Source organism: Vidua macroura, chromosome 1 (assembly GCF_024509145.1).
Source record: "Vidua macroura isolate BioBank_ID:100142 chromosome 1, ASM2450914v1, whole genome shotgun sequence".
In the NCBI taxonomy this organism is placed as follows: Eukaryota; Metazoa; Chordata; class Aves; order Passeriformes; family Viduidae; genus Vidua; species Vidua macroura.
Genome location: NC_071571.1, coordinates 28,548,184 through 28,571,806, shown reverse-complemented (window position 1 = coordinate 28,571,806; position 23,623 = coordinate 28,548,184). Strand labels below are relative to the sequence as shown.

The 23,623-nt window shown below is 34.7% G+C and overlaps 1 protein-coding gene across 2 annotated transcripts in view; it reads left to right on the top strand.

Moving 5' to 3' along the window:
• DGKB (diacylglycerol kinase beta) overlaps positions 1-23,623 on the top strand; it is a 337,132-nt gene that overhangs the window by 84,271 nt on the left and 229,238 nt on the right. For both annotated transcript variants that reach the window (XM_053989200.1, XM_053989191.1), the window contains exons 8-14: positions 3,666-3,715; positions 5,106-5,180; positions 5,664-5,783; positions 15,355-15,472; positions 18,215-18,303; positions 18,384-18,500; positions 22,599-22,697. In XM_053989200.1, the coding sequence (XP_053845175.1) occupies positions 3,666-3,715; positions 5,106-5,180; positions 5,664-5,783; positions 15,355-15,472; positions 18,215-18,303; positions 18,384-18,500; positions 22,599-22,697 (668 nt within the window). The remainder of the gene's footprint in view (positions 1-3,665; positions 3,716-5,105; positions 5,181-5,663; positions 5,784-15,354; positions 15,473-18,214; positions 18,304-18,383; positions 18,501-22,598; positions 22,698-23,623) is intronic.

Genomic DNA, 23,623 nt, shown 5'->3' with positions numbered 1-23,623 from the left:
ATTGTGGAATTTTAGAAGTCAGTTTCTCACGTGGCTAAACAGACCAATCATATAGTTCTTATTGAGGAGAAATATACTTCAATATACATAACTAGTCTGTTTATAAAAGATCTGTGGGATCAGGCTGTCTTATGCAAAGTGTTCAATATGTTAGGATGTGCAAACAGTAGGCTGCTTCTGCCAAAATAAGAAATTCATTACAAGCTTCATTACAAGTATCTTGATATTTTGTTTACCTGTAGTTAGCTTACAGTGGCAACTTTGTACTGCAAAGTCACAACAAATCCCCCAAATCCCCCAAATTTGGTAATATTGTTTTAATATCATATGAGTAAAATATGAGAATGTAAGTGTGAATGCACATTCAGAACACAGACATAGAAAAGCTGAGATCCAAGGACTGAATTTAACTTACAGTATAATAACTGCTGCATGATAGCAAGTTTTGCAAGCCTTACCAGAGCTCTGAGGAGCTCGATGCACAAACCACGGCATGAAAGAGAGATCACTTGCCTCCCCTGGTGTCAGGAGTTGGTACAGTGGAAAGGAGGAGAGGAGCAGATGATAATTACAGTAAAGGGATATTCCATGAACTTCCTGCAATAGCCTGCGATAGGAGCTGCATGGGCAAAAGACTGTTATATGTGATTTAAGAGCGAGAGAGCATGACCTAATATGTGTATGGTACTTAAATATCTTGTGTATTCAAGGTCAATTGTATTTGCTACATATAATTTGGGCATGGTTTTTTAGTGGGTTTATTTTCCTCTTTGTATACAGAATTGAAATATACTATGTATTTTAGCTTTTTAGTATTTAAATTTCAGCTTATGCTGCACCATTGTATGCAGACTTTTATGTTGATTTAAGTTGAATTCTCATTATAAATTAATGGTATAATTTAACTCTTTTTCCAAATTTGAAAGCAGTAGGTCTGATGGCTATAAGGTAAATTATAAGTTTGTAGCAATGAAGGGAAAAAAAAGAAAAAAGGCTTATTCTGGAGTTGCCAACATTAATATCAATACCAATTTCAAGTAGTGATTTTTTTTTTTTTCAGATGACAAAAATTGGAAAAAATTGTCATAGCTGAGTATTTGGAAATTTAATTCAGGACATGCAGAACATGAAAGTGGTGCTTTCAATTAAAATTTTATATAGGCTAGAGGATATACTACACTAAGAGAAAGTAATGTTTCATCTTTGGATCTACATGATCTACAGATTTTTAGAGATTTATAAATATTCCAGAAGATAAATGGATTTTCTAACCTATTAAGAGTTTAGAGAGGTCTTGCATAGTGTGAACCTCACCTATTTGGCATGCTATTATTCATAATCTATGTATGACCTGAATATAAAGAAAATCCCAAGCATTTCTCACAGAGATACATTGAGAGAACCTGTTATCTTTTAAGGTTAAATTGCCATCTAGAAATAGAAATTGAGTGCACAGTTAGTGTAATCAGGTAAGGGAATGGGAAAAGAAATACAAAAATTTGACTTGGGCTCTGTAGTTTGCATCAGAACTTCTGTTTGGTTGTTTTCATCATTTTGTTGTTGGTTTGGTTTTTTTTTTTTTTTTTCCTCATAGAGTGTGTAAATCAAGAGCACGAATATTTAGCAATGTATGAATAGAAAAGAGATTGCATGCCACACCAAGTAGCGTAGTTTTCAGAATCTAGCCAAGAACACAGATTGAGCCTTTTTGCTACCCTATGCCTATGTAATTGGAAAGACTTTGTTTCTACAAAGGTGAAACAGTTATAATTATGCTAATGTATGGTTTTAAATGACTGATTATAACTACTGATTCATGTTAAAGGAAAAAAAACAGTTGTAAGCACTACTGCTCTGGAGTGGTTAAAGGTCACAGAGATGCTAAAACTTGCTGTAAAACATTATCTCAACTAGTGTCTAAGAATCATAGAGGAGGAGGAAGGAGAGCCAAATGATTTTAACTTTATCGTGGAGTGATTCAGTGATTCATCCCTATGGAAACTGTGAATGCCTAATGATACCTGTGCCAGACAATATTAGCTGTCAAGCTCTGAGAAGCTTTGCTGGAAGGTGTACTAGCAGGGGCAGTACCAATCTCTGGTGGCTTTTGGCATTAACTTGTTTTACACTGAAACAATTTTGCTGTGGTAACTCTAGGGAAAGAAGGATATTTTTATAGGTTTTCCTAACCTGTAACTAATGAATCATGGGCCTTTGTTGCGTGAAATAGTGTACTGTTGTAAATATCATCAATCTTGTATTGTACAGCTCTTAAGAGCAGTACAAGGTAGTGGCAAAAATTGCTGAACTGTTATAGAGGTATAGGTATTGCCTTTTTTCCACACAGTTAGATGATCAACTCATTCCCAAGATGGAGGGTATAAGTGAAACATGCCAATGCATATAACAGTTACTATGTTTTGCTGTAAGTCCAAAAATGATCAAATTATTTCTGAACTTTACTCTCTAACTGCTAATAATTTCTTCTCGCTTCTCATTATATGATTTCCTGAAAATTATGGTAAGCTTTGTTTGTGAAATTTTTTGGACTGCAACAGCATCTGCTATGGATCTAGTGTGGTAGGATTCCTCAGTGTTAAATAGGTCATATGTTACATTTCCAGAGACATCTGATTAGACAACAGATTGCTTGTGTTTTGCTGTTGGTGAAAGCATTACATTGTCCTGGATCTACCACTACATGGGCTAACTTCTTCATCCCTAAAAAATAGGTGTAGGGGTAAAAAAACAACTGTGCTTTTGAAGAGCATGGGGAGTATTTGGATTTCAGAGCTCTGACAAACTGTCCCTGAAAGTAGGGACAAAGAGTGGGGTATTTGTAAACTTCTGAATTTCCTTTTTAGTCTTCTAACAGTATTCCTATGAAAGCTTTATGCTTTGCTGGTTCCAAATATCTTGGTAATGGTGCATGTACCCCTTCTTTTGGCTGAGAGCAAGTCATGATACAATATTGAAAGTATATTTCTGGATATTGTCAAAATATACCTTTTTGTCTGTGTGGTTCCCCAGAATGTTGGGCTTACCTTTTGAAATTGATGAAGCAAGTACAGTCCTGGAAGAAGTCATACTGGCAGTTTGTGATGAATGTTTATTGTTGGATTTGGATTATTAGATATTTAAAATATTAATCCTGTGTCTCATTTAATTGGTCAGAAAATAGTTTCTAAAGCAGTATCACTGTTGAATAATGGTAGCTGCAGCCAAGGAACAGTAGCATTGTAACTTAAGCAGGCTTATCAATGTTTGTGACCAATTGTGTGTTACCCTGTGTTTGGTGAGATCACAGAGAAGGACCTCTTGGTAGTAGTCATGAAGACAGATCCTCTCTAGAGGGAAGCAAAATCAAGTTCACACACCAAATTAGCTGTTAGGGTGCTGGTATGGAAAAGGTGCAGTTGTACTCTCTGGCTAATATGTCTCCTTGGAGGCATTGTGGCAGGGTAGTTGCTGAGTGAACCTTTCACATAATGCAACTTGTTTGGAGGATCTACAGCTAGTCTGATCATTAAACAAAAATGTTATTTCTTATCCTTTCTTCGAAACTCAGACTTAGTTGTTTTGTGTTTTGGTTTGGAGTTGTTTTTTTGTATGAAAAAGAGATGTATTTGTTGTGTTTTTTAACTTTGAGTTTTCCTTCTTTTCAGTTATGTTTCGCTTGTATGATACAGATGGGAATGGATACCTGGATAGTTCGGTAATGTTTTTTATGCATTGCGTTGTAAGAGTATGTCAACGTGGCAAAACTGTACAAAACTACATTCATTCTATTCAAGTTTATATTTATCCTGAATTATTAGAAGCAGTATAAAATATAGTCAATAAAAATTCATTCATTTGAAAAGTAATGTTTGAGTTTTCTTTTCCAATGAGAAATGCTGCTTCTATAATTGTATAAATTTTTAGTTGCTGACACTGCTGTCATGGAGTGCTGTTCTATAGTCTTCTGATTTTTAATGATACTGCTGTAGGGGACACATTAATATGATTCCAGTAATTCTGGTATGCTTCTGGGAGATGTGTATGAAAGCACCATTTGTAAAGATTTCATTAAAAAGGATAAGTGTGAGAGTCACACAGTGGGTTTATGTGAAGAGTTGTCGTAACTTCCATGTTATTATTAAGAATGGAGGAAGATTAAGGGCAAAGTTTTGAGGAGTAGCCCAACCAAATATTTGAAGAGAAGTTGTAGGTATGGAAATAATTTAAAAAGATGTAACTATTTTTTTCTGATAGCTAACAGAAACAAGTGTTCTATTAGCAGTGTTGGTTTGGGTTTTTTTTTTTTTCTTTTCTTTGGATTTTTTTTCACCTTTTTTTGTCTACTGGAAGCAAGACAGCATAGAATGGATTGGTAAGGAAGAGGAGGTGATTCTCTTAAGTTGCAGAGAAATAGAGAAGCAGAATTATATACAGGTGTAAAGTAAATACGACACCATAACTTTAGGTAATACCAAGTTGAGTTAGATGCCTGGATACAAAGGAGAATTTAGAATGGTCCTAGATAAGCATTTGAGCATGTTTACAAAGCAAAAGTGTATCTATAAGAATAGAAAAACCCTAGTGATATGTGATCAAGGGAAATTGCAATACTGTAGTGGTAAGAAAATAAATCTGTAGTAGTTTACAGAATCCACTTTATGCCTTATTTCCATTAGAAACTTGTTATTTGTATAATTAATGTAAAAAAATAATAATATTAATAGTTTTTGAGTGGTTTTTCCATTGCTCAAATTAGAGTGATGGAATTTAAAGATCATTCCATGATCTTATCACAGGGTGAAAATCAGATCATGAAAACATGGGTGCTTGAAAGATAACTAGGAAGGAAGAATCTATGACTACTTTCAATTACTTTGATTATGGGGCTGTATTTCACCTCCTTGAATGCTTTGTAATCTGTGCAGGATGTTTTGCTAGTAAACAGATTCACTTCAGAATACAGCTTCCAGTGTAAAGTACATTTCATCAGGAATATTGATGAAATAGTGTCACTGCATGAAATATGGTTGAATTATTAATTTCTTGCAGTATAATTTTTCTTTATAACCTTGCATTAAATATCATACTTTTTCATTCATCTCTAGGAGCTGGAAAATATCATTGCTCAAATGATGCATGTTGCAGAATACCTTGAATGGGATATTACTGAATTAAGCCCAGTAAGTATCCCGTTATCACAATTCTTTAATGTTGCTAGAGACAGCTATCATAATTTTGTGATATTTCATATCCATGTGGCATTCGATAGGTTAATAAGGTAGAAATAAGCATAGCCTGTGTTCCACTATGGCACTGTGAATTAGCACTTTTACTGGTATTTTGCTGTTTAAATTTGATCTATGAAGTGTTGAATAAATGTAATAATTAACTTTTATAACATAACTCATTTGTCTCTGAAAAATTCTTAAGAGTGAGTGCACAGAGGACACAGGTTGGTTTGGGATGTTAAGTTGTTAATAAAACGTAAATATGAGTATGACACTTTATTTTCTGAACTCATTTGACTACAGCTACCATGCAAGTAATATTTTTTTTGGTTTTTGTATGAGAGAATTGGAGATCTGCATATATCCTAACAAATTGCTGTATTAGAATATAGAAATAATAAATTAAAATTTATGAGATTTTTCATTAAACTGTAGATTCTTCATGAAATGATGGAAGAAATTGACTATGATCATGATGGCACTGTTTCCCTAGAAGAGTGGATCCAAGGAGGAATGACAACAATCCCGCTCTTGGTCCTACTTGGGTTAGAAAATGTAGGTATTAAATAGTAGCATCAAGTTTCTGCTTGCATGTTGACTGTGGCTTTCAGGTTAGTTTTTCTGTGGCCTGTATAAAGAATGACTTTGCTTTACTCCTCTTTACTATGGCTGAATGACGTGCAAAGAACGAAGTGTCTTCAACACCACAGAATCACTGGCACCAGTTTAAAGCAACACCTAATAAGCTGGCTCTGGAGCTGGAAGTTGTAAAAAGCTGAATAATTTTCCTTGCTAACAACCTGTTAATTCCAAGCTGCAGTATTATCTGTTAAGTGTTTTTACTGCCCATGTGTATGTTACAGCTGACTTGGAGTAGTGTCTAATCTTCTCAGCATGGTTGTGTGGCCTAACTGTACTGAGTCATGGAGCAGTCTAGGTTGGAAAGAGCTTCTGGTGATCTTCTGTTCCAGTTCCTAATTGAAGGCAGTGCCACAGACTGAGTTATCCAGGGCCCTGTCAAGCCTGGACAGTTTGAGTGAGGTGGATTCTACCAGAACTGTGGGCAAACGTTCCCTGTGTTAATTGTTCTCAAGGGAGTTTTTGTTCATATGTGCAGATGTAATTCCTTCTCCAGCAATTATTGCTGGCTCTTGTCCTGTCATGATACATCCCTGTAAAGATCTTCTGTCTCTGTAACTACATTAGTAAAGTATAGTAAGAAGCAATATCAAGGGGGACACTTATACCAATGGATGGAGTATTGTGAAAGATGAGCTTATGTTCTCTACATTTACAACCTCACATTAAAGGTAATACAGATGTAATATGATCCATTTTCTACCAGTTCAACACAGCTGTTTTAAGGCTGGCATATTTTCAGTGCCACCTGCTGTCCTATATTTGAACTAATTTTGAACTCATCTACTGAAGCATGGGTTTCAAATGCTTTTCTGCTATTTGAAAGAAAACCTTCTAATATCTTTTTAATATCTTTTCTTAAGTAATTATCACATGCTGAAAATAATAAACAATATTTGTTTTCCCCATTTAGTGCAATCTAGACTGCTGTAGTTGCTCTATACTATTTTATTTGCATGAAGAATGCTCAGATTGGTACTTTGTATAGGGGAATATGTAACAAACAAGTTTATTGAAAGGAAGATATATAAGTCTTGAAAAATCTAATTAATTAAATTACAAATAAAATATATGAATTGAAGACAACTTTCAATGTGTCTGAATCACTGCAGTACTAATTCCCTAATTCTATATGTGAGACGGGGTAAGAAAAATGTTAAATTATTGTCATCAAACAACAGATCTTTGTCAGGCTGAATTCCATTGTTTCCACAGAATTACTCTTAACAAAGGCCAGCAAATGCTCTCAAGCAAGCAGTATAGTAGATAACTGATAGTGATTTTGAGTACAGATTTTTATTTTATGACAAGTAATATAGATGTTCTGGGAGGATTTTTCAATATCTACATTTCATTCTTTCTAAATTTGAAACTCCTAAATTATGGCATAAATTAATGCAGCTCATTCTGTAGAGTTTATTTTCATATTAAAGGAAAAGCTGTTAGAAAGAAGCTATGTTATCAAACATTTTATCCTTTTGAGCATTTTTACTAGTTTTTCGATATTTATTGTGTTGTGCATAGCTTTACTATGGAAATACTAAAAATACATAAAGAGTGATCAGAATTCTACAGCCTGTTATTAGCATGGGTCAGTGTTTCTGTCATCAAGAGTATTCCTAGTATTTGATGTATTTAACAGACATAGATGTACAATCATGAAAAAAATACTATAATAGCATGCAAAATGTCTTATTATCAATAAGCATAGTTAATGTAAACTTCATTACCTACATATGAGCTGTTTTGCTAGTAATTTTCTAATGATTCTCTAGGAAAAGATGCTGCCCTTTAAAAAGGCTCCTATTTTTCTTTTTATGTTTAAAACTGCTTAATTTTTTAAACCACCACATTATATGTAGAGAAAAGCAATCTTTAAAATTTTTTCATTAAACCAGCAAAAATACACTGCTGTCATTTGTTCATAGTTCAAATAAAATTGTATTTTAGGACATTGAAAAGTGAAATCAATACTAATGCCTGTCTGTTATTTAGTGTAAACTGATAGCATGATTTTGATGATTTTACAGCATCTAATGTATTATCCAAACTCTTCATTCCATTGCATCAGTCCCATTAGTGGGATGCTCTTATTTCTTTTTGCATGCCATTGTTAGATTTTGCAAACCTAGCTTTCCAGGACTCTGTTTTCTGGGTGTCTATCTCTCTCCTTTTAGTTATGATAATGAAAAGTAAGATAAGAATCTTTTGGACTCACTAATAAAATAAAAAAGTGCTAATATCTTAAGGTTTTCATAAGCTGATTTACTAATCATTGTTCTGGTTTGAAAGCAAAACTAGTGAGAGACTCCAAGTCAGAAGTACAATTCATTAGGAAAAGGGAAAAGAAACAAAATACATGCAATAATACAAAAGAAAAGCCACTGACAGAGTCAGAATACAACCTGACACCCTTTTGGCCAGCATGTTGGTAGCAGTCCAAATTGGAATGGCTGCAGTCCTCCTTGAGTGGCAGATGTGGCTCTGTCAGAGCAGTGATCCTGTAGAAGGGTGTAGTCTTCCTCTGAAGGTCCAGTGGAAATCCCCAGCTGTTCCTCTTGGGCACCAGTGGAAAGGCTGAGTCTGATGTCCCCAAAACCCAGATTATATCCAGTTAGGAATGCTTGGCTCCTCCCTCTGAGCAGAGCATCTCACAATGGGATGTTACAGTTCTTACCAGTCATGCAGTGACATTCAATGGCCCATTATCAGCAGATGATTGTTTTGGGTTGGGGTCCATTAACACTGTAATGTACTTAACTGTTGTATAGAGCTTCTACGAAATATAGAAGATTTTCAGCTAGTCTCATTTGATATGCTAATATCAGTGAAGCTATGATAATTTATTTCAGTTGTAGATTTGTCATAGTTCTTTCAGAATTCAGCTACATTGTTTGTACTTAATCCTTAGTTTCCTGTAATAGCTATACTGAAAGGTGAGATATCAAGTGAAAGTTCTATATTACATTTAAAGCCTTTCAATCAGTTCTTATTACATACTGTATTAGATGATTTAGTCAGAATAATTTAAAAAGAAGGAGAATTTAAGTGAAGTATGGAACTATATGATTTAAAAATAAAAGAACAAACAAGTCAGTGTTTATGAGTAGTGGGGTTGAGATAATGCTAACCTCTCACAGGTTCGTGGCCTTTGCCCTCTGACCTCTCTCTCTCTCTCTCTCTCTCTCTCTGCTCCCCCCCCCCCCCCCGCCCCAGCTTTTTCATAGACTTTCATGAAATTTCTAGTGACCTTCAAATTTATTTGAGATTACTAAACTAATCTAAAAGTTGCTGGTGCAGTTTAAAGTGATGAAGATAATAGGACAAAGAGCATAAAAAAGTCTAATTTCCTTAGGAAATCAACCTTAATATCCAGTTTGTTTTAGTTTGCTGGCCTTTATGTCCTGTTTCCTGCTAAGATTTGATTTTGGAGTTGTTATGAAGGTAGACTTTAGAAATACAGAGTTCTGTCTCTGAGAATGTTCCAGGATAGAAATGACATATTTGATTTTTTACTGCTTTTGAAAACAGTTGATGTTCTAAACAAATAATTTGGGTACAAGATAAGGAATTTAAATAATAACTTAATTGTAAGGATTTTTTTGTAAGGATTCTGAGATAGATACATATACTATTTGGCAATTTGCTTTAGGAGAAAATCTCTTGGAATTGTATACATGTATAATCCATTTGTGCTTACATGTATACATGTATAATCCAGGGCGCTTACCCTTTTTCTCATTAGCACTGTCTAAATGTGTTCTATATGGCATCTACTGAAATGTTTGTTGTTGAGACAAATTCTTACTCTGATGTTTAGTTGTTTCAGCTTCATGGATTTTTTTTCAATAAATTCTCATGCAAAGTGAGAATTTCATGAAAAAAAAGAAAATGTTAACTGTGTAGGAACTTGTTATTTATGTAGTTTAATTTTTAGTAATAAATGTATGAGGTAGTTTTTTGCTGAGTGTCACACTTCAGTCTGGAGAGTTTTCACAGTCCTCATCCACTTTCCAAATTTATTTTTACATCTAACTATGTTAGTCTCTCACCCAAACACAAATTGGACAGAGACATCCCTGCAGTACCCCTGATTCTTTTGGGAAGTGGTCTTTTGCCCATTAGTGACCACTAGGCTATTTATTCTACTTCTCCACGGTAGAAACCTTTGAAGTTTCTGATTTTTTTTATTTGCTTCTGCATTAATTTAAATAGATTGACATTGTAAGAGAAGGTGGAGAGTTAACTCATTGACTCTCCTAGCATCACTTAAGATTTCTTTTGTAATCTATGCACAAAAGGCTTCTTAATGATAGGTTTTGTCAGCTGTAAGTGTTGTACTCTGCTCTTTGGTAGGTGTTGTACAGTATTATTCCACCATGATTTGATAAAAGCACTTGATTTCTCTTTTAAAGTAATTGCATGGCAGGTGCTTGGTCTCACTTTTCCTGTAACAAATGATTACTGTCACCTCTGTCAGTGATTGCATAAAAAGGAAGTATAAACTGCAAGTTCAGAAGTGGTAGTGTTTAAAGAAATGCTGTACTTTAGGGAAGTATTTTCTTCCCTCTCCACTGGCCACTAGATGTCACGGTTGCACTGTGCCTGGTACTGTACAGCTGCTGAATAGCTGTGCTAAGGTGAGAGAGAAGTTTAAAACCAGCAAATGCTGCATAAAGTCAGCAATAATTTGAAATAAGGCAAATATACCTTTCTTTTAAATCACTAATTGTAACTTCCAAACCAGTTCACCTTTTAAATCACGGTAAATTTTAGTGGGACATGCATTTTTGTTGAATTGACACTATGTTTCAATTAAATTGTAAGGGTATACTCTTAAAATTTTACTTTGGATCCTCAAACCACAAATATTATGTGATTGTACTTAAATATTAAAAAAAGCAACAATGAAGCTCTTTTGATTGAATGTGGGATAGAATGCTTCAGTGGGAGTCCATACTTGGTGGACTTACTGCTTCTTACCGTGTATATTACATAAGTTGCCAGACTTTTTGAGCTGTATGTTAAAATGGAATCCGACTAGAAACTTGCAAACATTTGTGAGTCCGGGGTGTGATCTTTTACACCGTGAGTAATCCCTTCAGGCCGGAGCTCGAAATGACTGCTCAAAACCTGGGCAGTTTCGTAGACTTCTATTTCTTTCGTTCAGCGAGGAAGAAGGGCAGGCCTTTTATTGTCCTGAGTGACATTTCTGCAAGTCCTTTCTGAAGTGTGAGTTTTCTGGAAGGCCGAAGTTCCGACGCACCATACGCTATTTCCATACAGGTGGAGGGCAAACTCGAGCCCCCTGAGCTGTAGCTCGTTCCCTTTGTGCCCGCTCGTTCCCAGCTGGAGGCAGACTCTCGGTGAGGGATGGAGGAGCTGTTGTGCCGCTCTGCTGTGGCGGCCGGGCCCACAGAGGGCGCGGTGGCCCCGCTGAGGGAGGCCGCGCTGGCGGGAGCCGAGGCGCTGCTCGGCCCGGCCCTGGCCGCGCTGCTCGGGGCTGGCCGCGCTGCCCTGCGGCAACTTCGCAAATGCCTTTCCTTACTACAGCCCCGCTTTGCCTTTTGTCTCCGGGTTGAAAAAACCCCAGGAACAGTCAGGAGTAGCTAACCTCTTCTGTGTATAAGGTGTAAAATGCTGTTTCATGCCTGTATACAGATTTACCGTTATTCACAATTTAATTTCTGCAGCATCCAAGTCTCTGCAGATGACAGATGGTTACAGATTTCGGACAGGGAAACTCTATATTGTGGCTATTTATGAAGTTTTTAAAAGCCATTTAATTTTCCCTCTTGTGCTCCCTTTTCTGGTTTTGGATGAGTGTGTGGATGAAGGCTGTGGGCGATTTTTGTTTTGATTTGTCAAACAAACACACAGTATCTCAGAAATTAGAAGTGAGCCTCCCAAATAGTGTGTCCCTTGAGTCAGGTTGCTCCCTTTCCACTTGACCAAAAACAGACTTAAAACCCTTTCTTCCCAAAGCAAATTGAACAGAAGAAAACCTGATATGAATTTTTTTCTGAGAGCTAACCAAAGGAATATAGAATGTATACAAATACAGTTGTAATTGCTTTAAACTATGTTTGCTGCATAGTTTAATGGAAACTCTTCTCACCTTCCCACTGATGGAACAATACCTAAAAATCAGTAATAAATTTGTCTTGAACAAGTCAAGTAAATATTTTAAAAATAAATGGAAACAAAATAATCAGTGAAAGAATAACAGCTACTGCATAACATCCTTCTCACTTGGATGCTTGTTACTAAGTCTTCTCATAGAAAAAACCTGAATATTCTGATATTCTGATATTTTAGACACTCTGCAGCTATTTTAAGAGGGTATGTTTGCTGGGATCAAAATTTATTAGTATGTTTGCTGGGATCAAAATTTATTAGTAATTTCATTACTTTTTTTAAGTCTCAGAATCTTGAAGATCTCTTTGTCTACCTTATACACAAATATCTGAAAAGCTGACATAAGTTAATATTAAACCAGGTTAGGGATGTGTAGCTAAAGTCTGATAGCATAAAATTTTCCACTAGTTCTAAGGTTGGCTCTTTCATGGTTGACTTGCTTTTTAAGGTCAGGTGGTTTTGGCAATCAAATCCATGGTAGCAGGGTTAGGACCATGAGTTAAGAGAACCATTGTTAACAAAATAAATGTTTCTATTGTCATTCTGTTTAAAAGTCTGGGTATGACATATGGAGGCTTGATTTTCAGTGATGTTTATAATGAAGTGAGGAAGAGGTTTTTACTGTATCTGCCCTGCTTTGTGATCTTCTTAAGGTCTATTTGTTTTTAAACTCTTTCTCAGGATATGAAAGCAAAATGAGTTAATGTCAGTAAATGCACTGATGTGTCAGAATTGTGGATTTTATTCATACTTAAAGACTTGCATTGAGGTGGCTTTGTTTCATATTATGTCTTTTTTTTTTTCTCTTGGTGGTGGTTTAAAAAGTTATGGGCATGCATAATCATATGCAGCACTTTATTGCTTATTTTTGGCAATGCACAAAAGCAGAAATTTAATTTGCTCTTTTCCAAAAGTGCATTGTGTTTATGTAATGGATTTGCATCAGTTGCAGTCTGTAACACAGCTAAGTGTTTTAATTGGCAGAACACCCACATCAAGACTTGTTTGTTTTTCTGATAAGGAAAATGCCAGCTAAGTTAGACCATATGTTCTGTTCAAATAAGAAGCGACATATTCACATATAATGGTCATTCTTTAAAAATGAAATTAAAACGAAAAAGTAGTACAAAATTAATGTGGAAGGAGGGGCAAGTTTATGCATATGTTTAAATTTCTGTTAATTTTCCTAAACAGCAAGTATTTTGCTAAGGAAGGGTGGTCAGTTCACATTTTAAGTGCTTGTGGTTTATGACTGTATGTGTTGATGACCTGAGTGATGTTAAAATTGAAGTGTACATTGTCTGCTGTTTTTATCTCAAAAGGATTTACATGGTCTTTGTTATCTAATGAATAATTGCCTACTGTCAGAAGGCTTGAAATTCACGTGCTATATTGTAGTTTAACAATACTTCAAAAATGTGTGGAATATGGTAGTAAGATGAGAAGAAAAATAGAAGTTAGAGAGCTCTGTTTAACGGAATACATCCTCTTCAGCTGCCAGTCATGAAGGAGCTTGACAGGCTTCTAGTGCTTCACAGCTGCAGAATCTATTTCTGCTTCTTCAGGGGAAATTGGAAAACTTCCACACTCTTTGCCAGCCTGAGAATCCCACATTAGGCATCTGCTGTGCTTTTGCTGCAGAAAGGGGACCCTGACATTGCCCAGCTGTCAGAGATGGCATTTGAACTCCTGCTGGTAATATTGGGGCAGCTATTACTTATGCTCTGATCCTGATATACTAGAGAAAAAAAATATATTTTAACGGATTTCAGGGTTTTTTTTGTTTCTAGGTAACTTGTAGGAAATTTTCAAAGTTGTATTCTGGATTAGACCAAGCTTTGAGCCAAACATTCTTAATTTCTTAGAGTCCTGATTTTGCTTCAGGATTTTTATTTTTTGTCCACAAGGATGATGAAGTCTTCATTGCATTTAACTTGTATCAACTTCTAATTCTATTACAGAGCAATACTGATTCTTAAGAACATAACAAACAGTATATGCTAATATAGGACAAAACTAAATTTTTATTAAAATTTGTGCTCGCCAACGTACATTGGCTATTCTCATCAGTGAAAAAACCATCATATTGAAAATCTAGTCAGGAATATTGTGTATACATGATGACAAGTAATAGTAGTTTGATGTGAGAAATCAGAAACTGGATAAGAACCAGCTGTTGATGTGGTTTCTGAGAAACAGATTGGTGTGACTTGCTTTAGCTATATGGCAATTTCTTTTTTGGCAATGACATGACCAAGAAGATTATAGAGTTTCAGCAATACACAAGGAAGCAGCTGATGGACATTAATTGTCTGTGTTCCATTGGATGTTAGATTTTGTAAAATGGAAATGAAGTTTTTTTTAAGAAAATCTAGTGGTATTACATTAGGTTCATCTAGTTTTTTTAGAATCAAAACCTCTGTTGATTTTAGAAAGGAAAAATCCTCATGGATGGTATTGCCAAGAAGCCAGGAATTTAGAGAATTAATTTAGCATCTGTACCAACTGCACATCATTTTTTTAGCCTTCAAAAAACAGAGAGGCCTCAGAAGGATTCCATTAAGAAGGAAGAGGAGAATCATCTAACAGAGAGCTTAGTTTCATAAAAATGAGTGATTTGATAAAATTTTAGAGATTCACGTAAATTACAGTGGGGCCCTAAGTAGTAAGTGCCAGTGAGTTGATCAGTTTATTCATGAAAGATTTGAGTACAGTGCAATAGCTGACTGAAAAAAAAATTGGCCTTAAGTGTAAGAATTCCATTTTTGGAGAAGAGGTCTAAGATATAAATCTTACCCTTAAATACATGGGTTTTGATAGATAATTGGCAGTATAGATTAACTTAATTTAAAGCTGGGAATAGTTGTGGTATGGTTGGTTTTCCTGTTTCACATATGTGATATATGTAACTAATTCTGGCAGTCATTAAGAATATTTGTGTGGTTTTAGAAAACCTGTGCTATTGTTTGTTTTAGGGAGTTTTATCTTCTGACCTGCAGCACTATTACTTTTAGGATTATTCTAGAAAAAAAAATTAATACTAGTTGTAATTTAATGTCAGCCTAGTTACATTGATATCATTATGTTGCAGTAGTGACAGCAGCCTTTTGGCTTTCTCTGAGTTGTTTTTGAAACACATGGATGTCCATGAGCTTCTGAAGAATTTTTTTATTGTATCATTCATTGCCTGTGTATTTAGAATGATTATGCTGTGATCTGGTGCCGAGTCTTAAATGAAGTAACAGCTTGTCTTTTACGTTCTTGAGTCAATCACCAATTTTTATTGGCACTTATATATTTCACTGTTTATTTTATTAAGTGAAATCTGTTTCTCTTATGTCCTGTGCAGAATGTGAAAGATGATGGGCAGCATGTATGGAGATTGAAACATTTCAACAAGCCTGCCTACTGTAATCTTTGTTTGAACATGCTGATCGGAGTAGGCAAGCAAGGTCTCTGCTGTTCTTGTGAGTATGAGCATTTCAGTGTCCATTTGCTTACATGTCTGTTCCTAGAAATGTTGTTCTTGCTGCATAACGAAGAACTAATAGCTTCCCTTTACAAAACCATTGTCACCACAGTAGTGTCTCTCCCTCCTCTTCTCTGCTTGAGTGCCCATGGTTCTTTTTTTAATTTTTCAGGAAATTTGGCTTTAAAATGTGTTGTTTGAGGAAGTTTTCTACTTTCAAAGCGTTACCACTGTTCCCTTTGGAGTCTATTACTCTTTTTTTCTCTAATGCTATTGCTTTTTTATTTTTTATTAGAGTATCAGACTTAGGTTTTAACTTTATACTTTTGTTACTCCTCTTTTCTTTTTACTAATTTTTGTACAAAAGGTATCAACTTGACAAAGTCCCATGTTTTTTGATTCAAATTTTTTACAGAATTATTTTTGTTAATTATGAAGATGAAAATCCCAGTTTCTGCAAACTGGGAAAATCAAGTTTCTGTAACAGTTCTAAAGCTTTGTATAGTTACTTGTTTTGTAGTCATAAATCTCAATCCATGTATTAACTGATTATATATTTTAAGAAAAGGAGCAGAGAAAAGCTACTGCATCTAATTTGACCTTCATTAGGCTATTAGATGCAATTACTACCCTTTAATTCCTTGAGCTATATCTATGCATTTCCTAGTAATCTGTGTTTGACCACCTCATAATATTTCTTTTGAGAAACCAAGGCTTGCTGAAAGATACCTTATCTCCATCTGACGGTTTCCAGAAATGGAAGATCCATATCTTTCTTTTGTGATGTGTTCCAATTATTAATCTTTTTTTTTTTTTTTTTTTTTTTGTAAGACCTATTTTCTGATTTGAATATGTCTTGTGGATGATTCCAATGATTGGTTCATGTTATGCCCTGCTCCATTAGATTAATGAGAACTTCAATGCCCAACTGTATTCTTCTCATCATGTTACCAAGTCACCTTTCATTTTTTTTTTGGTAAAATAATTGGTTTCTTACTGCAACCAATTTTCACCAATTTTGGCATGAAAGATAGCCCCTTGCAGCTGATGAAAACCTTTCTGCCTTTACATCTCTATTGATTTAATTTGAGATTAGTCTGAATGAATGAATGAGGGGTTTGAATTGACCATTTCTCTCCTCTTGGGCCCACAGAATTATCTAAAATATAATTCGGATGTAAATCCTTGTATGCATTTTCAGATCATATCGTTTCATTCACCATAATATGAAATGGGAAAGATACATTTATTAAAATCCAAACAAATAGAAATTGCACAACTTGAGATTATTAAATGCTGATGACAGTAGCTGGAATATATACATAAAATACTCATCTGACTATTAGATCTTGAAATGTTACATTCTTTAATGTTCTTTTTTGTCAGACTGATATTGTAAAGAACTAAGACCCATATATGTTGGAAAGAGAGTTCCATGAAGAAAATAATGTAGATCACCTTCAGTAGTTACCAGAAATGGGTAGACCAGTTATATAAACTGTCCCAAAAGACCAGCCTTGCAAGATCTGTAATTTTTTTATGCTGGAGTGTGTCTTTTGAGAATGTATTTATTATTGTGCTAGGCATTTATTTTGTGAGAACAGTGGTCTCAGAGTGTCTGAAGAACATGCTCCTTTCAATTACTTCATGCAGCAAGAGACATGAGTCTACTTGCAAACTATTCCACTATTTCCTTATTTAGCTAAGCTTTTTCTCCAGTATATTTTCAAAGCATTGCTATAGATTTCATTATTTGCATTTTAGATTGTGTGGGAGGAAAAAAAAAAGGGGGGAACCACAGGGGTCCTCACCATCCCTCCATGGTCCAATCAACAATGTTACTCCCTGCAGTTTGTCTGATTAATGGCTGCACCTCCCACTGGGTTTGTGTAATAGGTGCAAGCAAGGTGTTTAGAAGTACTTTGTGCTTAATTGCTCTCGAGGTCAAAAGCCTGAGACATGTACCATGCAGGGAGAAATTCATTCTCAGTTTTTAATAGTTGACTCTATTGAATGCAGGCATAAGCTGTAGCATTATTTCCTCATCTTGGCACAGTTGTATCATTGAAGTCAGGAGAGCTTTGCATTGTACCCTGCGTTATACGTTTTCCAAATGCAGCTAGCATGATCTTTACAGACCTGGTCAGCAGTAACAGTCACCTAAAACTGGTGTCGGAGGGCTTAGGGGGAAAAAAATGCTTCTCAGGAGTTGGTATTTTGTAAAACAGGAGTCAAAGTTATGATGATTACATGGAATGCATGAAAACAATTGCTATTAAAAAAGGACTAATCAGCCATTTCTGAGTTATAAATCAATGGTAGGAACAACGTAAATTCATTGGCTTTTATTTTTGTGCTTGCCAGCTGCTCTCATGCCTATAGTTCTTAAAATATATGTTTCTTCCTACTAGCAAACAACACAAACCACTTGGCAGTCACCAATTTCTCTTTAATATTTTTGTCATTTGGGAATTATTGTGAAAAAATTTAGTAAGGTCTGATTTAATTAAGCATTTCCTGTTATGCAATGATAGTGCATTCTTGGATTTCTCACTTGCATAATATTCTCGTTCTAATTGGCCTTTTGTATTCCATGGAAAAAGCAGTCTAGTTTGACTTTTCATTGACTGATTGGATTGATTACTTAGAGATGACATGCTGGTAATGTTATTTGTTTCATGGCAATGTAGTGAGAAACACCATTGCTGCAACATCTAATAACGTCTTTCTTTTTTTTCAGTTTGCAAGTATACAGTCCATGAACGCTGTGTCTCCAGAGCTCCTGCATCTTGCATCAAAACATATGTGAAGTCTAAAAAGAATACTGATGTAAGTTTGGGGTAGCATTAGCTTTGCCATGTACCTGGTAATTTAGTAACTCTATGTATATCCACATTTTTCTTTTACAGGTAATGCACCATTTTTGGGTAGAAGGAAACTGTCCAACAAAATGTGATAAGTGTCACAAAACTATAAAGTGTTACCAAGGCTTGACTGGACTTCACTGTGTTTGGTGTCAGATTACAGTGAGTATACTACAGTAAAACCTTTCACGAGGTTCGAGAGATAAAAATCATTGAATGTCTTTCTCTAGCCTCATAATCTGAAATGTCTCATTCAGTTTAGTCATCAACAATGACTAGTGTGTGTTTGGAATGGTAAGGAACGGTGTTTGCAGAGTATTCTTAGGACTTCTTAATTGTGGCAAGCAAATATCCTTATTTCACGTCATGAAATGCTTATTTCAATATGTCATGAAGCAAATTTGCTTCACGACAATATCCATATGAAAATAACATGTGCCACTTAAGAGCAGAATTCCCAATCTACACTACAGAATGATTAAGAAAGTTTTCAGTACCAGGAAAAATCAAGGTCACTGTGACATTAGGTCTAATTGGTGATGTACTGACAGGCAAATGAATTTGAGGACATCTGATAGGATACAGTGATTCCAAGAGTCTGGGAATAATAGCAGAGACAAGTTGATTATATAGTAATCTGTGCACCAAGTCAAATATATACAACTTTTGTGCACTCCTTATTCAGCAGGAACCAGTAGCTGGAACTAATGACATTCAGGGGACACTGCTCTTATAAGTGAGATCTTCATGCTAGAAAGAGCAATGCCAGTATTTCTGTTTCTAGCCAGGGCAGGATTTAAATCTAAATGGGGAGAGATTTCACCCTTCTTGGTGTGTATTTGCTGGTTTTGCTGATATCATTATTATTATTGTTACGGAACAGCAGGTGTTTGTTCAGTGCTTTAAATAATAATATGAGACTGAGGCATTAGTGAATGTTTGTTTTAAATGTACAAGTTTGGATGTTTTATGACATATTTTCTTAACACAAGAATACAAAATATGAAACATCATCAAAGCAAATAGATCCAGGATGCTTTCAGTGATAAGCTGTTATGATTACTTAAAAAACAATATTTTAGAAGAAAGCAAATATGTAGTCCAGATTGCTGTCAAAATTTGGATAATTTATGTAAAGAGTAAAACACCCAATCCAGAATGTTTTGCATGTAGATAATTAAACCTAGGCAATGGCTATATGTGTTTAGCAAGAAAAATAAGGGTGTTCTGCTGTAGATATAGAAGTGTTTACACCTGTTTAATATGTGTATATCATGCAATAAATATATATTATGCAACATAGGTTGACTTCTAAAGTCAAAGGAAGTCGCAAATTCCATCTTTTCTCAGCATTAATTTTTTTCCCATTAGTTCATGTGGATCTGGAACAGATTTGTAAAGGTATTTTACTCCTTCAAGTTGTACATAAAGATTCAGAGGATTTTCATAAAAACTATTAATCACTGAAGAAGTACTGAGGAATTATTTATGATTGAAATCACTCTAAAGAAAAATGCTAAGTTCTTTTGAAAATGTCTTGGGTGCTTGTGTGCTTATTTAAATGCCTAAATAACTGTCAAGGTTCCAATTAAAAATGGGTATGTCTTTTTTGACAGCTGAAATAGAAAACGTTGGCACTAAGGTTTACAGTTTTTCAGTTTATTTCTATCACTAATTTAAAGGCTTTTTTAAAAGTAATTTTTTATTTTCAAATAAATTTAATAATAGTTTTATTTATTTTTATAGATTCAGATGTGAATTAGACACAAGTAAAGAATACATTTAAATATTACAAATTATATTTCAAACTCCTATTCACTTGCAATTCTCTTCATTTGATATATTCTATTGCAATAGCTTCATTTTCTAATAGTAATATCTTTATTACAGAAAAAGGGTTTAGAATTTCTAACAGATGCATGATTTTTGAATGGATATTCTGAGGTTATATAATGATCACATTAATGTGTTTTTCAACTCCTTGTACTGCACATTTACAGCTTATAATCGAAGGGGATGCTAACCTCTTTAATGATTTTTAAAAATATATATCCTTACAACTTCATAAAGTCACTCCTGATGTCAAATAACTGACTCAAGTCCCAAAATTTAGAGGTGTTTTTCACTAAGGAGGCTTGTTATACTGACTTCTCAGCCAAATCCATGATCCCTCTTCCATATAATTTGTCGTTCTCCACCATGGTGATATCAGTTTTTTTCCCCTCATCTTCTCTCCAGCAAATACACTTTTTCCTGCTTTGCAGCTTTGTGAAGGAGTTAATATTCTACAAGAGATAGGTTCAGGATAAGGGAGTTTTGGGGAAATGTATTTAAAACCTACTAAAATACAGTTTTTTGAGAGACAAGCATATTATTTTATTTCTTTGTGTCAAAGTGTTATTTTTATTAAAGCTACATTTCTTCTACCTTTTGTTATTTGCCATGTGCCAATTCTGTTGTCAGAGATCAGCAGAGACTAATAAGAAGATTAAGCTATTTTTTCATAGATACGTTTGCATGCCACTGAGTAGCAAAGCTGCTAATTACCACTGAATGTGCGAAGATACTTTTATTTGATGTAACATGGCCTGGTGTGCATTAATTATGGTACAAGTAGCCTTACCACTGAGGCAGAGAATTAGCATGACAAATAATTTAGATTACAGGACTACCAAAATACCCTCACAATAAGGCTTTAATACTTAGAGTAAATCAAAACTCTTTAGACTTTTATTTTCTGTTGCTAAGTAACTGCCTAAAAAGGTAACTTTGCAGTATAAATGAGTATGGACAAGGCTAATATTAGGTGCCATTCAGTTCAAAATTCCGAAATGTCATGTCAAAATTAACTGTACCAGATAATTTTATCAAGACCATATTACCAATAAAGTTTATATACATCAGCAATTGGTACAATTTTATTGTAATTTTGATAGAGTTCATATGAGTTAAACCATTTAAGGGAAAATGAGTCAGTCATTGAAAAAATGTGATTTACAGATGCAAGCATTGAACTACAGGTTTTGTAACAGCTTTTGAACATGTCGAACTAATACGATATGCTACCTGTTATACTAGATAAATCACTTATTAACAAGATTTTACCTCAAAACGAATGATACTTATTAGCCTGATTATTTTTCTTTTCTCTAAATATACACATCTTTTCAAAAATGTCCATCTCTAAGGGAAATGGATGCTATCTGAACACCTTAATGCATTTTATTGAAGCTATACAGAGATAAAAATGCAGAATAATTTAGGTTGGAGAAGACCTTTACAATCATCTAGTCCAGAAAAAAGTAAACTTTCACAAAATTTTAAAATATTAATTTTATTTTATTCCGACTATCTCTAGTGATATTGCGAAGTATACTAGTTAAATGTGAATGCTTTGCATGATCCAAGCACATAACTGTGCCTTTGTACTGTGTAGCTGAATATTTAGAGTAATTTGAATTGAGTAAAATTCTAAATTATGAACAGGAACTTTTGATTGCTAATGCAAAATATTTCATCATTTATCATTTCTTTTTACTCTTTTATGTTCCTGTTATATGCACATTTGTCCATGCAACCTCTGTAAGAAAATGGAGGTCAGTCCATGCTCTTCCTGTCAGCAGACCTGAGGATATTCTTTTCATGTTTTCAGAGTAGAATTATTGTCATTGCTTTCCAAAAAACTGGATGAATTCTAAGCATAAATTAGAAAAAGGAGAGTAGTTCCAGTTCCTCAGCAGTCAGTGGAAACTGATTCAATCAAGGCCAAAATTTACCCAATGAAGCTTAACATGGGATATTCCTGTGTTCTTCTCTTATATTTGAATCTCTAGTGGCTATCAGTTTCAGGAAGGAAGCAGAGTTACACCAATAGTGCCAAAAGCTGCCTTGAATTACTTACTAGTAGTAGAACAGAAGTTCCTGGCTCAGTGCAAGAAGCTCTCTCCTGAAATGAAGCTTTTGGTCACCAGTAATAGTATGCTGCTGTTTATGTATTGCTTTGCAATGTTCCTATTTTGTGTGCTGATCCACAAATACAATTTCAAAACTGAAAAATACTTTAATTGATCATTCTTCAATCAAAGTATGTTAGTTTTGTCCATCCCAGGGAACTTTCTACTTTCTAGTGTGTTTTGTTTTCCTTCCAGCACTTCAGTAATAATTAGGTTAATGAAACTCACCCCATTCTAGGATGCCCATTTTCTTCTGCTATAATAGAAAAATGTCTAAGTTGAAGCTTCATTTTCTGTCTTTATATAGTTGCATAACAAGTGTGCTTCACATCTGAAACCTGAATGTGACTGTGGACCTTTGAAGGATCATATTTTACCACCTACATCAATCTGCCCAGTAGTGTTGGTGAGTTTGTATGTTAATTTCAGATGTAATCCTCTCTCAAATGCAACATTAAAATGCTGCTGGGACTGGCTTCCAGATATTTGTTAAATTCACAGATCTGTGTGAACCTTAAACACAATGTGAAATCCTGGCTCATGAGTTTATAGGCGTGTGTTTTACCCTCTGCATATTGCATTTTCCTTCATGTGAGAATGAACCTTCTGTAGGGCATATTATAACTGAAGCTGACTCAGGTTTTATCACTTATTCAGACTGTACTTACCAGAAACTGTATAGGCAGAACACTTCTACATTTTACATCTTTTATAGATCCAGCTTCCCAGAATAATGAAGTTATTCTTATGGGCAGTTTTTGCTTGGGATGCATATTGTATATCTGCAATGCTGAGGTCTCTGATCTAAGCCGGAGGTTACCTGGAATGATGACACTGGTCTTGCAGTAAGCTATGCATCAACATTATAGTATATTTTATTCTGCAGTCGTGGACAGTAAATTTATCTGTCCACAAAAACAATAACTCAATTCAATGAAAATAAAAATGCATGCTATGTGTAGGTTGTATAGAAAAGAGATGACCATTTTATCATTAAAAAAGAGCTTGAGAATGAACTTATGTTTTCACATATTAAATTGGATATTTTATGCTGATGAAAGTCATAGCATCATCATATTCATAAGAGAACAGATGAGTGGTCCTCTAAATATATTTCATAATAAGTGTAAAAAAATGCTTGAACTTAAGAAAGTGTAATTTATTGAGGGGAGGCAAAAAAGAAAATATACATCCTTATCTTAAACCAGTTGCTGATCATTAGGAATAATATTTGTGTCTACTGTAAATTACTTGTTTTCTGATCAATCCTTTTGGCTGTTTGTTTATAAATCTGTTAAGGTACAGATGTTAGACTTTGGCCTTTTACCTGTG